Source organism: Gigantopelta aegis, chromosome 1 (genome assembly GCF_016097555.1).
Source record: "Gigantopelta aegis isolate Gae_Host chromosome 1, Gae_host_genome, whole genome shotgun sequence".
NCBI lineage: Eukaryota > Metazoa > Mollusca > Gastropoda > Neomphalida > Peltospiridae > Gigantopelta > Gigantopelta aegis.
Genome location: NC_054699.1, coordinates 21,631,459 through 21,648,726, shown reverse-complemented (window position 1 = coordinate 21,648,726; position 17,268 = coordinate 21,631,459). Strand labels below are relative to the sequence as shown.

The 17,268-nt window shown below is 40.5% G+C and overlaps 1 protein-coding gene across 4 annotated transcripts in view; it reads right to left on the bottom strand.

Moving 5' to 3' along the window:
- LOC121372089 (ATP-binding cassette sub-family C member 4-like) overlaps positions 1–17,268 on the bottom strand; it is a 106,633-nt gene that overhangs the window by 78,859 nt on the left and 10,506 nt on the right. For 3 of the 4 annotated variants that reach the window (XR_005957885.1, XR_005957884.1, XM_041498357.1), the window contains exons 2-5: positions 7,019–7,129; positions 4,611–4,731; positions 3,716–3,931; positions 2,464–2,553 (exon numbers count right to left, since the gene is read on the bottom strand). Coding sequence is in view for 1 of the 4 variants with exons in the window: in XM_041498357.1 (XP_041354291.1) it covers positions 2,464–2,553; positions 3,716–3,931; positions 4,611–4,731; positions 7,019–7,129 (538 nt within the window). In the remaining 3 variants the exon portion in view is untranslated. Of the gene's footprint in view, positions 1–2,463; positions 2,554–3,636; positions 3,663–3,715; positions 3,932–4,610; positions 4,732–7,018; positions 7,130–17,268 lie in introns of those variants that run through there. The other variant, XR_005957886.1, reaches the window with a different exon arrangement.

The following is a 17,268-nucleotide window of genomic DNA, read 5'->3' as shown; positions in this document are numbered from 1 at the left end:
TTCGACATATAGTCTTAGAGAGGAAACCCACTATATTTTTCCATTAGTAGCAAGGGATCTTTTATATGCACCATCCCACAGACAGGATAGCTCATACCACGACCTTTGATATACCAGTCGTGGTGCACTGGCTGGAACGAGAAATAGCCCATTGGGTTCACCAATGGGGATCGATCCCAGACTGACTGTGTATCAAGTGGACACTTTACCACTGGGCTATGTCCTGCCCAAGCATTTTGAGAGTACTGCTAATAGTTGATTATGGTTACGCTGCATTTCACAGCTCACACTTAACGACGGCACTGACGGCAATTGCCGTCGTTGAGATATAAATTGCTGTAGGCAGAGATCATCACCGATGGCACTTTTGTGCTGTCGGTAAAACTCCTTGACAATGGCAAAAATGTATACACCTGGTGTACATAATATGTTAATATTTAATATTTTCACATTTGAAATATGTCTACATATAGCAAAATAACCTTTAAAAAAAACATAGCCATAGGCAGGCTCAAAACTGCCGTCAGTGGGCAGTTTTACCCACAGCAATTTATTTAAAAATTGCCATGGGAGACAAATTCTTAAGTTCGAGCCCTGCATTTGGTAAAAGTCATTTAGGCCTCAAAAAGTAATAATCAAACCAGTCGTATGCAATTGCTTTGGAATTTTGTATTTTTATTTTTTCATATTTTTCACCCCAAAGTGCATGTTTTCGACCCCAAATTTCTCAGCTTGCACTAATCTGCCACAATGTCAACACTGGTTTCCAGAGTCCTGACCAGAAGACGAACATTTTGATATATCTCAACCTATGTTGAACTGCGGGTTGGACTATCTTAAAATTTGTTGGTTTCTGTTGCTCCACTATACCTACCGGGCCCAACAAATTTTCATATCTCCTAAGTTCAAGGGTCATAACTCTGTTAAAAATGGGTAAATTACCATGAAAGTCAAGCTTGATATGTAACAGAACATGATAAAGCTATGCACAAAAGTTCAGCTCAATATCTCGAGGCATTGCTAAAAAATCTTTTTTTTAATTTGGAATGTTTTCCCCTGTATCTCAAGGATCATAACTCTGAAAAATGGGTAAATCGTCATGAAAGTCAAACTTGATCTGTAACAGAACAAGATGAAGCTATACACAAAATTGCAGCTTGAGGCATTGGGAATTTTTTCATATCTCATATTTTTAAAGGAAAGGAAAGAAAATGTTTTATCTAACGATATACTCAACACATTTTATTTACGGTTATATGGCGTCAGACATATGGTTGAGGACCACACATATATTGAGAAAGTAAACCTGCTGTTGCCACTTCATGGGCTACTCTTTTTTTATTAGCAGCAAGGGATCTTTTATATGCACCATCCCACAGACAGGATAGCACATACCACAGCCTTTGATATACCAGTCGTGGTGCACTGGCAGGAGCGAGAAATAGCCCAATGGGCCCACGGACGGGGATCGATCCCAGGCCAACTGCACATCAAGCGAACACATTTCCACTGGGCTACGTCCCGCTCAGGGACCATAACTGTCAAAAATGGGTAGTTCATCATGAAAGTCAAACTTGATTTGTAAAAGTATATGAAAAAGCTACACACAAAATTTCAGCTCAATAGCTTGAGGCATAGTAAAAAAAAAAAACATCCAGAAAACTACATGTGGGACAGACGGATGGATAGACGGACAAACGGACAGACTTACAGACAGAAGGATGAAGATAAAACCTTGTGGTTGAACTGGTAGGGAAATAATAACACCCCAGCACATTGATTACAGTGAGACATGCATGTAGTTTATAACTGTGGAACATGGCGATCATGTTATATTCATCTTTAGAGTTGTCTAGGCATCCGAGAGGAATGTACGGAAATTACATCTATCTACGAGCTGGGTTTAAAAACACATAAAAAACATTACACTATTAAACTACTACGACAAGTCTTCAAAGGAAACTCGCTACGTCTTTCCATTATCAAATGATGTTTTTAAATGCACTTTCCCAGACAGAATAGCACATACCAAAGCCTTTGACATACCAGTTATGGGCACTGGTTGAGACAGGAAAAAACCCTCAATCATAGAATGAGTCCACTAAAGGGCCGTCCATAATTTTCAACATTTTTACGAGCGTACAAACCGTACACTTTTGACCACCACCCCTCTACCCCTAAAAGTGTACATCCCCAAATGAAAAAAGTTGATCGACATTTTTTATTTTCAAAAAAAGTGAACGCTGCCCCCCCACCCACCCCCCACCCCCCGTGTGTACGGTTTGTACGCTCGTGAAAATGTTGAAAATTATGGACGGCCCCTATGGTTAAAGGACCTCAGATGAAACCCTACCAACCGAGTTGATCCACCCCCATCCCCAACTCAACATTATAAGAAAATGCATCAAGAGAAGCATCAAATTTAAAAAACAGACAATTTTAAATTTGTCTTAACACACTTACTTGATCAAACCGGTTCACGTCGTTGGACATCAAGTTGACAATCTGACCCGTAGTTGTCTCCCCTAGAGCCTTGTTGCTTAGTCGTAAAGACTGAAAGAGAAATTATTGTAAAATAATACAAAACAATCACAAGTAAAATGGCCACTCGATGAAAAATGTTTATCAGTGGTTTATTTGCACCAATTAGTCAATTAAACTTATTTAACCATTAGAAAAGAGACACGACACAACAATTTGTTTTACATAATTTCAATGTTTATAGTATACACATCAATGACAAATGTTTGAGGAAGTCATTAATCCTCACGGAAGCTTTGGCGTGCCCTATGTATTACTGTATAGCAATAGTATAGTTGATAATTTCCACCAGCCCAGAACAAAATTTCACTAACCGGGGCCGAGGTAAATTGCCATGAAAGTCAAACTTGATCTGTAACAGTACATGATAAAGCCAAATTTAATGCTAAAGTTCATCTCAATATCTCCAGGCTTTTGTAAAAAAAAAAAAATCAGGATTTTTTTTTTTTCATATCACCTAAGTTCAAGGGCCATAACTCTGTGAAAAATGGGTAAATAGCCATGAAGTCAAACTTGATCTGTAACAGACCATGATAAAACTATACACAAAATTTCAGCTCAGTATCTTGAGACATTATGAAAACTACATCAGGAAAACTATATGTGGGACAGACAAACAGATGGACAGGCAGACAGACAGAAGAACGGAGATGAAACCTATGTAGTCCCCTCCGGTTGGACCAGAGTATATGTTTAATACCTTCTTGTACATGAGAGAACAGCAGGCCACCCTCATCTGTCTGTGAAGACTGACCTGACTATAATAAACAGGTAGATACCTTCTTGTACATGAGAGAACAGCAGGCCACCCTCATCTGTATGTGAAGACTGACCTGACTATAATAAACAGGTAGATACCTTCTTATACATGAGGGAATAGCAGGCCACCCTCATCTGTATGTGAAGACTGACCTGACTATAATAAACGAGTAGATACCTTCTTGTACATGAGAGAACAGCAGGCCACCCTCATCTGCATGTAAAGACTGACCTGACTATAATAAACGAGTAGATACCTTCTTATATATGAGGGAACAGCAGGCCACCCTCATCTGTATGTGAAGACTGACCTGACTATAATAAACGAGTAGATACCTTCTTGTACATGAGGGAACAGCAGGCCACCCTCATCTGTATGTGAAGACTGACCTGACTATAATAAACGAGTAGATACCTTCTTGTACATGAGGGAACAGCAGGCCACCCTCATCTGCATGCCGAGTCTGGTGACAATGAAGAAGTACGGGTGGTGAGTGATGGCGAGAACCACCGCGCACAGACTGACGCCCAGTGCGTACATGTATGCATCAGTTTTCGTTATCGTTGCCTCCCGCGTGAAATACCGGATCAGTCCACCCAGCAACACTGGCTGTACAACCTTAGTTCCTTCCTGTAAACATAATAAAATATTTATTAATTCTTTCACCCCTTTTTAGTTTGACATCCAGTTAGTGAGGTGTTTTTTTCATGCTGAGGTGTTGTTATGCATTCATTCATTTGTTCAGTCCTTCGCTCATCCACATTTATCCATCCACCCACCCTCCCAAACAAACCCATCCATCCAACCACTAATCAAACATCCATCAATCCATCATCCATTCATCAATCCATCCACCCATTAATCGTACATCCATCCATCCACCCATCCACCCAACCATCCATCAATTTTCCAATAATGCATCCATACATCCATCGTCATCCATCCATTCAATCTTACACCCACCCATCATCAACACATCCATCCACCATCCATCCAAAACCCACCCAACCTCCAACCAACCCACCCAACCACACCCATCCATCCAAAAACCCACCAACCCACCCGCCCATCCATAAACCCTCCAACTGTATGACATTAGTTCCTTCTAGCAAGATCAAATGTCTTATAAATCAACTCGTTCAACCCTTTTTTTTCTTACCCAGTTTCATCAAATACCCATGCCTTGTTCATTCATTCATCCACTGGCTGTATGAATTTAGTTCCTTCACGCAATAATAAAATGATATCATCACAGATATTTATATGTATCTCAATAAATATAATCAAACTGTTTATATCAACTGTTTACCTCAAATAATATTATGATGCCCAGCAACATGTACTTGAACCCGAACATTCTAATCAAAGCCTTCATTAAACTTGGTTTCTTTCCTGTTTTCTTCTGCTTTTTTATTTCCTTCATCCACTCTCTGAAACAGTGTTAAATATATTTTTAAAGTATTAAACATGTCCAAAAAAAACCCCCATTAAAAACATTAAATAAGAAAAAAAAGAAAAAAGTGTTAAATATGTATTATAAAAAATATAAAAAAAAAAAAAAAACCCATCAAAAAACTAAAAATGGATTAAATATTTTTTTTAAACTGTTAAATTTTTTAAAAATAAAATGCTAAAGATACTAGTAGTTCTAAGTTTGATCCCACTGTAATATGTTTAATAAGGAGGCTTTATGAAATAAATGGGGCACCCGGCATGTTCGGGACCTGCCTGAAATGTAAAAAAAAAAAAAATATGTTTAAAGCTGACTAAAATTATATAATATTAAATAATTAAATTTCCGCTATATTCATTACAATTTAAAGACATCTCCTAGCAATAAGAGTTTGTTCCTGTCACGATGAACGTAAAAATAACATCGTTAGGGAATGTCATATCTGCAATCTAATTAAAATTAGTTCCACAATTACATGTGGATCTAACAGCAGCCCGTTGGAGCTCATGTCCAGTTGACCTTTCATTCGACCCATCAAAACCTTACTTGCAAAATCATGCCAGTGATTTGAAAAGAATTTGAAAACATTCGGGATTATGCCGAGGGTATATGGAATGATTCGGGTGAATTACGAAGTATGCCGGAAATTAATTACAATACAAAATTTTATATACAATTTGTTTCAAGACGAAAAAAACAAACATGATGGTATAACCATAAAATCTGTTTTAACTAGTATACAATCCAGACTTTATTACCGCACTTTCCCCTCTGTTTTTTCAATGATGAAATAGACCAACAAGTTTGTCTATTGCATAAATAATCTCGCCCGATATTTTTAGAATTTGTATACTCCCAAATAACGCTATAAAAGGCGAAGTGTAAATGGTCGATATTTAAATTGTTATTTATAGATGAAATGTCACCTGGACATGGGAGTTCACGCAATGCTGTTAGATCTACTGGTAGACCCAACAGAGCTAATTTTAATCAGACTGGTCATATCTGAATATGTCACTTTATATTATTAATTTAGTACTTTGTCTTATTTAGCACTCTTGTTTATGAACCAAACTATTATTCAAAATAAAATACAAACTTTTAGTATTATTATTAGTAAGTATGTTTAAAATTTAATTATAAGGATTGTCTGTTAATTGTTTTATATTCATCAAGGTATGGGAGAAAAAAATCATCCACAGACTTAATTGTAAACAGTTTGTGGATGCTTTATTTTGTTCATACCCCAATGGAACACAAAAGAAACAAATAATTCTTAAATACACTTTCTTCTTCAGAGATTCCAGCATCTGTATATATTCAGGGGGCAAGACGTAACCCAGCGGTAAAGCGCTTGCTTGATGCGTGGTCAGTTTGGGATCAATCCCCGTCAGTGAGCCATTATTCGCTCTAACCTGGACACCACGACTGGTACATCAAAGGCTGTGGTATGTGCTATCCTGTATATGCGATAGTGCATATAAAAGATCCCTTGCTGCTAATCGAAAAGAGTAGCCCAGGAATTGAAACAGCAGGTTTCCTCACTCAATATCTATGGGGTCCTTAACTGATGCCATATTACCATAAAAGAAATGTGTTGAGTGCATTATTAAGTAAAACATTTCCTTCCTTCCTTCCTGTATACATAATTCATTGTTTCTGATAGTCCTACTAATGCTTGCAGTTGCCCAAGCTGAATTTTACCTCGTTAAACAAACATGGTCAAATTCAAGGTAAAGTTGCATTTTTACAAATTTTTCTAATTTAGTTCACTGACAAATCATGCATATAAATGAAATGTCAGTCACACATTATTATAGGTCATCAGTCACACTAGATCATTACACAGTATTAAAAGTGAGAGAGATATTTCTCTCAAAGTGGTCTTAATGCAGAGTTTCAATCTGAAGTTGGTGAAAGGGCTAAAAACCAAACAAAACATATCCTTCAAGTTCAAGCTGATCGAGTGATTACAACTTCAGTGCATCTGTCAAAAGATGTGGTCTGGGAATGTCCCAAAATCCAGGTAATAGGATTCTAGATGTCTTCTTGGCAAGACGACTCAAGTTCCTACAAAGTTTTATATTTTTAGAAAGATAAATACTTCCCCTTTAATATGTGACAGATCACATTATTATTTGTTATTTAAAAAAAATTCAAATCTTCTCCTACAATTTGGGAATTATTGATCAAAAGTCCCATGCATCACGATGGAATTCACCACTTTAACTTTCATACAGGTGGGACAAGAAAAGACAACTCACCTTTCTAGCTTATCTCCCAGCATGTCCGACGCGTCCTGTGGTGCCACGTTGAACATATCGCTGGTCTCAAGGGGGCGCTTGTAGCCATCTTTAAACAGTGGATTCAGCCAACTAAAATTATAATATAAACACCTTCACATTTCACATTGTAATACACATGGCATCCTTATCCTATGCCACTAATAAAGCTGGTCTGACCCACAGCACTAACTAATGACCACTGGTAGTAGGGGAATATAGTAGGTGGTTACAAGTGCCTCTTAACAATACCAAAACTACTGGTACTGAACACTCTCCAAGTAATCCAACTAAACAAAAAAAGGTTTGTTTTGTTTAACGACACCAATGGAGCATATTGATTAATTAATCATCGGGTATTGGATGTCAAACATTTGGTAATTCTGACTCATAGTCATCAAAGGAAACCGCTACATTTTTCTTAATGCAGCATGGGATCTTTTATATGCACTTTCCCACAGACAGGAAAGCACATACCACAGCATTTGTCCAGTTGTGGTGTACTGGTTGAAATGAGAGAAAAACAATCACCTGAATGGATCCACTGAGGTTGTTCAATCCTGCGACACAAGCACCTCAAGCGAGCACTCAACTGACTGAGCTAAACACCGCCCCTAGTCAGACTAAGCCCACAGCTAAATAGCTGATGGGGAATGGCAGGTGTGTTTCATGGATAGCCACAAGAGACAAGCACATGTCACAGTTGGAGTGACAAGAACTGTGATGTGGAGGTGGTCAGCAAAAGAAGTTGAAAGATAGGAGTTGTCAGATCAGGAAGAAATAAAATAGAAGTCAAAAGAGAGAAAGGAAAGCGGGCATTGGGATTAAAAAAAAATATATATATATATATAATAAAAACAATTTTAAAAACACGAGTAGGTATGATGCATTCCTTTACAGGAAAGGTGAGCGATCACTTCTACTCCCCTCCATACTCACCTGGAAAGTTTTAGGAGAGTGGAAAATTGATCACATTGCAGTTAAATGTTTAATACACAGGGCTTCTAAATTATGGTTGCCCCACTCCAATGGCTAGTGATATTTAATGTTGGGCTAGTAAATAACTACTATTGCCATGCCAGACAGGGCTTCAGGATTATGGTAGCCCCGCTCTCATGGCTAGTGATATTTAATGTTGGGCTAGTAAATAACTACTATTGCCATGCCTGACAGCCAATAAAAAAAAAAAAAAAAAGTCAAATGTTGCAGTTAAGTAAATATGAATATCCTGCTCCCCCCCCCCCCCCCCAACCCCACCAATGTTAATGTTTTTAAGCCCTATCTCCCTCTTTAGGTGACATATCTGATTATTACTGTTATTTAGTAAAATTGTATCAACGGGATTTGATCCTTCAACCCATACACCTCGGGGCAGGGGGTGGGTTGGCATGAAAATACAATCAATTAACATTTTTTAATACAAACATTTTTACAGCACAAGTATCGGAGTGCTAATGTTACGCTGGCGTAGGAAGCGAAAGGTGGGGAGGGCACCCACTTTTCAGATATTTTGCTTTATATTTGTTTTATAACAGTGTAAAAGTATGTAAATATAAAAGTGTGCCCTCCTCCCCCCCCCCCCCCCCCCCCCCCACACTTTTTTGGCACATTTACCATCGGAATGTAGAAGAGTATACAAGGGTTACTAAGAGTTCATGCACTTCGCTGGCAAGGAAATTCCACGGCTTATAATGACATACCCATTTGTCTAATATGCTAATAAACAGTCCCTCCCTTTATTAAAGGAAGGAAGGAAGGATGGAAATGTTTTATTTAACGATGCACTCAACACATTTTAATTACGGTTATACGGCGTCAGACATATGGTTAAGGACCACACAGATATTGAGGGAGGAAACACGCTGTTGCCACTTCATGTACTCTTTTCGATTAGCAGCAAGGGATTTTTTTATATGCACCATCCCAGAGACAGGATAGAACATGCCATGGCCTTTGATATACCATCCCATAGACAGGATAGCACATACCATGGCCTTTGATATACCAGTCGTGGTGCACTGGCTGGGGCGAGAAATCTTCAAGAAAGGTTACACCGGCCTCGGTGGCATCGTGGTAGACCATCGGTCTACACACTGATAGGTAATGGGTTCGGATCCCAGTCGAGGCATGGGATTTTTAATCCAGATACCAACTCCAAACCCTGAGTGAGTGCTCCGCAAGGCTCAGTGGGTAGGTGTGAACCACTTGCACCGACCAGTGATCCATAACTGGTTCAACAAAGGCCATGGTTTGTGCTATCCTGCCTGTGGGAAGCGCAAATAAAAGATCCCTTGCTGCTAATCGGAAGAGTAGCCCATGTAGTGGCGACAGCGGGTTTCCTCCGAAAATCTGTGTGGTCCTTAACCATATGTCTGACACCATATAACTGTAAATAAAATGTGTTGAGTGTGTCATTAAACAAAACATTTCCTTCCTTTCTTCTTTCAAGAAAGGTTACAGTTAAGTTTATTTTGTTTAACTACACCATTAGAGAACATTGATTTATTAATCATCAGCTATTGGATGTCAAACGTTTGGTACTAAATTTTGACATTTAGTTTTAGAGATGAAACCTGTTACATTGTTCCATTAGTAGCAAGGGGTCTTTTATATGCATCATCCCACAGACAGGATAGCACATACCATGGCTTTTGATATACCAGTCGTGGTGCACTGGCTGGAATGAGAAATAGTTCAATTGGCCCACTAATGGAGATCGATCCCAGACCGACCGTGCATCAAGTGAAGGCCCCTCACCAACTGACCAATGCAAATGCAAAAATTGCATCAGAGTGACGTCATTGTGACATTCATAACAGGGCTAGCGAAATTATCCATTAAACTTCAAAAATTGCAGAAATCAACAGTTATTTTCTAAAAAATGTCAGTTATTACATAAAATTATTTTGCCAAATGGAAATAAAATTCTCCAACTGCTTTCAAAATTCGCAGCTGGTGAATTTGGGGAGTGCCAAAGCTAGCCCTGCATAAGCAAACTAACTCAGCACTCGGTTCATCACTGGGCTACTCCTCTTTATGAAGCATGATCAGTTGTTTGTTTTCTTTGAACTCAAACTAACTTTGTCCACTTCCATATTCATGATAATGCTGTGGTTCAATGAATGCTTTATGACCCCCCCCCCCCCCATGCCTGTGTACCAGTTCACCTCCATGTCACACCCATTCACCCTTTATGCCCCCCCCCCCATTCCACCCCAGGTATGTCTGTGTACCAGTTCACCTCCATGACACACCCATTCACCCTTTATGCCCCCCCCCCACCCCACACTCCACCCCAGGTATGTCTGTGTACCAGTTCACCTCCATGTCACACCTTTTCACCCTCATTAAACATTCCTGTTCACACCCATGCAGTTTCTGATCACACCCAAGAAGAGACAAAGAAATGAACTGAGGTGAAGTTATAAAAGTTTGTTTTGTTTAACAACACCACTAGAGCACATTGATTTATTAATCATCGGCTATTGGATGTCAAACATTTGGTCATTTTTGACATAATATAGTTTCAGAGAGACATGGCATAGAAAGGAAAGAAAGAAATGTTTTATTTAACAACACACTCAACACATTTTATTTACGGTTATATGGCATCGGACATATGGTTAAGGACCACGCAGATATTGAGAGAGGAAACCTGCTGTCGTCACTTCATGGGCTACTCTTTTCGATTAGCAGCAAGGGATCTTTTATATGCACCATCCCACAGACAGGATAGCACATACCACGACTATTGCAGAGTATGACAAATATTTTGAAGTCACTAGCCACAGGGCTAGTGGGTTTGTGAAAACCACTAGTCCACCAAGATAAAGCACTAGCCCAAATTCTTGATCAATTATAACTGGATTTTTATACAATTTTTGTAAGATTACACATTTACGACTATAACAGTAAAATAAAACACTTATATTATGTTGTAACTTTCAGTTTTGTCGTGTTGTATGTTTGGTCTTTTGTCAAGTGTGATCCATCGTCATTATCCCGTTTTCACTTTTGCCCCCCCCCCCCCCCCCCGGGAAAATAATTGAGTCCACTATCAAAATAATTAAATTTAAATGAGGGTACGACAGTGTGACACACGGTAATAGATGGTTCAGTGTATTTGGTAGTGGGTTATACGTGTCCAACCAATCAAAACACGCATGTCATTAGACTTATTTCCTGTGCCAGAAACTTGAAAGAGAAAAGTAAACAATGCATGCTGTAACTGTGACGATGTAACATGTTAGCATGTTACTGCAGTTTGAAGACCTAGTTCAAATGGATTATTATTATATACTGATGGCGTTGTTGATATTATTCGATGACAAACATCACAATCAAATTTATTAAACGAAATTTCAGCCGAGAGAAAAAGAAAGAAAAAACACGATCAAGCAATAAGGAGAGGGGGTGGGCTAGTGGTTTTGTGTTTCTCACTAGCCCGAACTTAAAAACCACTAGCCACGGGCGTCGGGCTAGCGGATTTGTCGAACTCTGCTATTGATATGCCAGTTGTGGTGCACTGGCTGGAACGAGAAATAGCCCAATCGGCCCACCGATGTGGATCGATCCCAAACTGACCTTGTATGAAGCAAGTGCTTTACCGATGGGCTATATCCCTCCCCTTGAAGCAAAGCAACACTGAGTATTTTCCACCTAAAACAATGGGCCGATTTAAACAACATGTATAACGCAGTGTGCGATTTTGGTTTACAAAATTTAACTGTCATAAGGACTCCCTGTTCGCATATCTTGAGAGCCCGCCACCAACCCAGCGAGCCCTGCCATGTGTCTCCAGTAGACCAGAAGACACACTAAATGTTTTGCATGAAATCATGGAAAAGATCGCTGTTCAAGACTCTGGATTGCCAGGATTCTGAGATTATATGCTGACTGTGTTATTTCGAAGAATCAATGTAATTTGTACAATTTATACAAGCCGTGCAGGCTCGTATACTAAGCTAGAGAGTCCTTTATGATTTTCACAAGCCATGCAGGCTCGTATACTAGCCAAGCTAGAGAGTCCTTTATGATTTTCACAAGCCATGCAGGCTCGTATACTAGCTAAGCTAGAGAGTCCTTTATGATTTTCACAAGCCTTGCAGGCTCGTATACTAGCTAAGCTAGAGAGTCCTTTATGATTTTCACAAGCCGTGCAGGCTCGTATACTAGCTAAGCTAGAGAGTCCTTTATGATTTTTGCAAGCCATGCAGGCTCGTATACTAGCCAAGCTAGAGAGTCCTTTATGATTTTTGCAAGCCATGCGGGCTCGTATACTAGCTAAGCTAGAGAGTCCTTTATGATTTTTGCAAGCCACGCCGGCTCGTATACTAGCTAAGCTAGAGAGTCCTTTATGATTTTTGCAAGCCACGCCGGCTCGTATACTAGCTAAGCTAGAGAGTCCTTTATGATTTTTGCAAGCCACGCAGGCTCGTATACTAGCTAAGCTAGAGAGTCCTTTATGATTTTTGCAAGCCATGTGGGCTCGTATACTAGCCAAGCTAGAGAGTCCTTTATGATTTTTGCAAGCCATGTGGGCTCGTATGCTAGCTAAGCTAGAGAGTCCTTTATGATTTTTGCAAGCCATGCGGGCTCGTATGCTAGCTAAGCTAGAGAGTCCTTTATGATTTTTGCAAGCCACGCAGGCTCGTATACTAGCTAAGCTAGAGAGTCCTTTATGATTTTTGCAAGCCACGCAGGCTCGTATACTAGCCAAGCTAGAGAGTCCTTTATGATTTTTGCAAGCCTTGCAGGCTCGTATACTAGCCAAGCTAGAGAGTCCTTTATGATTTTTGCAAGCCTTGCAGGCTCGTATACTAGCCAAGCTAGAGAGTCCTTTATGATTTTCACAAGCCATGCAGGCTCGTATACTAGCCAAGCTAGAGAGTCCTTTATGATTTTCGCAAGCCTTGCAGGCTCGTATACTAGCCAAGCTAGAGAGTCCTTTATGATTTTTGCAAGCCTTGCAGGCTCGTATACTAGCTAAGCTAGAGAGTCCTTTATGATTTTCACAAGCCTTGCAGGCTCGTATACTAGCTAAGCTAGAGAGTCCTTTATGATTTTTGCAAGCCATGCAGGCTCGTATACTAGCCAAGCTAGAGAGTCCTTTATGATTTTTGCAAGCCTCAGGCTCGTATACTAGCCAAGCTAGAGAGTCCTTTATGATTTTCACAAGCCTTGCAGGCTCGTATACTAGCTAAGCTAGAGAGTCCTTTATGATTTTCACAAGCCTTGCAGGCTCGTATACTAGCCAAGGTCCTTTATGATTTTTGCAAGCCTTGCAGGCTCGTATACTAGCTAAGCTAGAGAGTCCTTTATGATTTTTGCAAGCCTTGCAGGCTCGTATACTAGCCAAGCTAGAGAGTCCTTTATGATTTTTGCAAGCCTTGCAGGCTCGTATACTAGCTAAGCTAGAGAGTCCTTTATGATTTTCACAAGCCTTGCAGGCTCGTATACCAGCTAAGCTAGAGAGTCCTTTATGATTTTCACAAGCCATGCAGGCTCGTATACTAGCCAAGCTAGAGAGTCCTTTATGATTTTTGCAAGCCTTGCAGGCTCGTATACTAGCTAAGCTAGAGAGTCCTTTATGATTTTTGCAAGCCATGCAGGCTCGTATACTAGCCAAGCTAGAGTCCTTTATGATTTTTGCAAGCCTCAGGCTCGTATACTAGCCAAGCTAGAGAGTCCTTTATGATTTTTGCAAGCCTTGCAGGCTCGTATACTAGCCAAGCTAGAGAGTCCTTTATGATTTTTGCAAGCCTCAGGCTCGTATGCTAGCCAAGCTAGAGAGTCCTTTATGATTTTTGCAAGCCTCAGGCTCGTATGCTAGCCAAGCTAGAGAGTCCTTTATGATTTTCACAAGCCTTGCAGGCTCGTATACTAGCTAAGCTAGAGAGTCCTTTATGATTTTCACAAGCCTAGAGAGTGCAGGCTCGTATACTAGCCAAGCTAGAGAGTCCTTTATGATTTTCACAAGCCTTGCAGGCTCGTATACTAGCCAAGCTAGAGAGTCCTTTATGATTTTCACAAGCCATGCAGGCTCGTATACTAGCCAAGCTAGAGAGTCCTTTATGATTTTCACAAGCCATGCAGGCTCGTATACTAGCCAAGCTAGAGAGTCCTTTATGATTTTCACAAGCCTTGCAGGCTCGTATACTAGCCAAGCTAGAGAGTCCTTTATGATTTTCGCAAGCCTTGCAGGCTCGTATACTAGCCAAGCTAGAGAGTCCTTTATGATTTTCGCAAGCCATGCAGGCTCGTATACTAGCCAAGCTAGAGAGTCCTTTATGATTTTCGCAAGCCTTGCAGGCTCGTATACTAGCCAAGCTAGAGAGTCCTTTATGATTTTTGCAAGCCTTGCAGGCTCGTATACTAGCCAAGCTAGAGAGTCCTTTATGATTTTTGCAAGCCATGCAGGCTCGTATACTAGCCAAGCTAGAGAGTCCTTTATGATTTTCACAAGCCTTGCAGGCTCGTATACTAGCCAAGCTAGAGAGTCCTTTATGATTTTCACAAGCCTTGCAGGCTCGTATACTAGCCAAGCTAGAGAGTCCTTTATGATTTTCACAAGCCTTGCAGGCTCGTATACTAGCCAAGCTAGAGAGTCCTTTATGATTTTCACAAGCCTTGCAGGCTCGTATACTAGCCAAGCTAGAGAGTCCTTTATGATTTTCACAAGCCATGCAGGCTCGTATACTAGCCAAGCTAGAGAGTCCTTTATGATTTTCACAAGCCTTGCAGGCTCGTATACTAGCCAAGCTAGAGAGTCCTTTATGATTTTCACAAGGCTTGCAGGCTCGTATACTAGCCAAGCTAGAGAGTCCTTTATGATTTTCACAAGCCATGCAGGCTCGTATACTAGCCAAGCTAGAGAGTCCTTTATGATTTTTGCAAGCCTTGCAGGCTCGTATACTAGCTAAGCTAGAGAGTCCTTTATGATTTTTGCAAGCCATGCAGGCTCGTATACTAGCCAAGCTAGAGAGTCCTTTATGATTTTTGCAAGCCTCAGGCTCGTATACTAGCCAAGCTAGAGAGTCCTTTATGATTTTTGCAAGCCTTGCAGGCTCGTATACTAGCCAAGCTAGAGAGTCCTTTATGATTTTTGCAAGCCTCAGGCTCGTATACTAGCCAAGCTAGAGAGTCCTTTATGATTTTTGCAAGCCTCAGGCTCGTATGCTAGCTAAGCTAGAGAGTCCTTTATGATTTTCACAAGCCTTGCAGGCTCGTATACTAGCCAAGCTAGAGAGTCCTTTATGATTTTCACAAGCCTTGCAGGCTCGTATACTAGCCAAGCTAGAGAGTCCTTTATGATTTTCACAAGCCATGCAGGCTCATATACTAGCCAAGCTAGAGAGTCCTTTATGATTTTCACAAGCCTTGCAGGCTCGTATACTAGCCAAGCTAGAGAGTCCTTTATGATTTTCACAAGCCATGCAGGCTCGTATACTAGCCAAGCTAGAGAGTCCTTTATGATTTTTGCAAGCCTTGCAGGCTCGTATGCTAGCTAAGCTAGAGAGTCCTTTATGATTTTCACAAGCCTTGCAGGCTCGTATACTAGCTAAGCTAGAGAGTCCTTTATGATTTTTGCAAGCCATGCAGGCTCGTATGCTAGCTAAGCTAGAGAGTCCTTTATGATTTTCACACGCCTCAGGCTCCTGGACTCTCCTCAAAATAACACACTATAGAGGCATTTTTGGTATGGTCCTAGCCCATAAATGTTAAAAAGTAAAGTTAAAAAAAAAATCTGTAAGATAGCAGAGCTCACCCTACCCATGCCAATTAGCCAAGTGCCAGTTTTTATACTAAGTGGCTACAATATTTAGTACATTGCCCAATACAACTGTGCTTAAATTATAGCTACAAATGTAATCCACATAATTAAAAATTGGTTAAAACAAAAAGCTTATCAAGAGTAAGCTTTGGCAATATATACTGGTATATAAAATCAAATGCCATGTGATGAATATATGCATATCATATTGTCTTGTTCACGGAAGGAAGGAAATGTTTTATTTAACAATGCACTCAACACATTTAATTACGGTTATATGGCATCAGACATATGGTTAAAGACCACACAGTTATTGTCGCCACTTCATGGGCTACTCTTTCCGATTAGCAGCAAGGGATCTTTTATATGCACCATCCCACATATAGGATAGCACATACCACGTCCTTTGATATACTAGTCATGGTGCACCGGCTTGTCTTGTCCACTTTCTACAGGTGGCAAAGCAATAATAAGATTTGTAGCTTTCTATCAATGCCAGAAGTAACTACTGAACACTCTCTGAAGTGGTCAGACTAAGCCCACAGCCAAAAGCTGATGGGGAACAGGTGTGTGGGTCAGATAGCCACAAGAGACAAGCACCTGTCGTGGTTGGAGAGACAAGGACTAGGATGTGGAGTTGGACAGTGAAAGAAGTTGAAAGATAGGAGATGCCAGAGCGGGAAGAAATGAGATGGAATTCAAAGGAGAGAAAGGAAAGGGGGCACTGGGATAAAAAAAGAAAGAAAAAAAGATTTGTAGCTTTCAGTATAATTGAATATTTACCAGCCATTGATATACCAGTCGTGATGCTGGAACGAGAAATAGACCAATGGGCTCACTGACCGCAATCAATCCTAGACTGACCGTGAATCAGATGAGCACTTTACCACCGAGCTACATCCTGCCAACCCACCCCGCTTGCAATCCTATCCCACACAGGATAGCACATACCACAGCCTTTGATATACCAGTCATGGTGCACTGGCTGGAACAAGAAACAAACCAATGGGCTCACTGACCACGATTGATCCAAGACTGACCGTGAATCAGACGAGCACTTGACCACCGAGCTACATCCTGCTCCTTCTCCCCCCCCCCCCCTACTTGCAATCCTATCAAAGAGAAACCAGTGTAATTAACACTATATTTAGCTTGAACTGGTAACCCATTAACCAACAACAATACGCCTTTCAGTGTCACCTACTATGTATAACTATATACATGTACATGTACATGCCATCAACCATAGCCTGAACCAATTGGCAATCGGTATGTGTGGCCTCAGTTCAGTCTTCTACACTTCTGAAGGTGTTTTAACTTACTTCTGCTTTTAACTTTTATTAATGTGCCTATATCCAAAAGAGGTTTAGGCACGTCCATCCCATGCCACCGGTCTCTGGCTTGGCCAATGGCCAGGCGTCGGACAGAATGTGTTTTATCATCTTCACTCACTTGACCA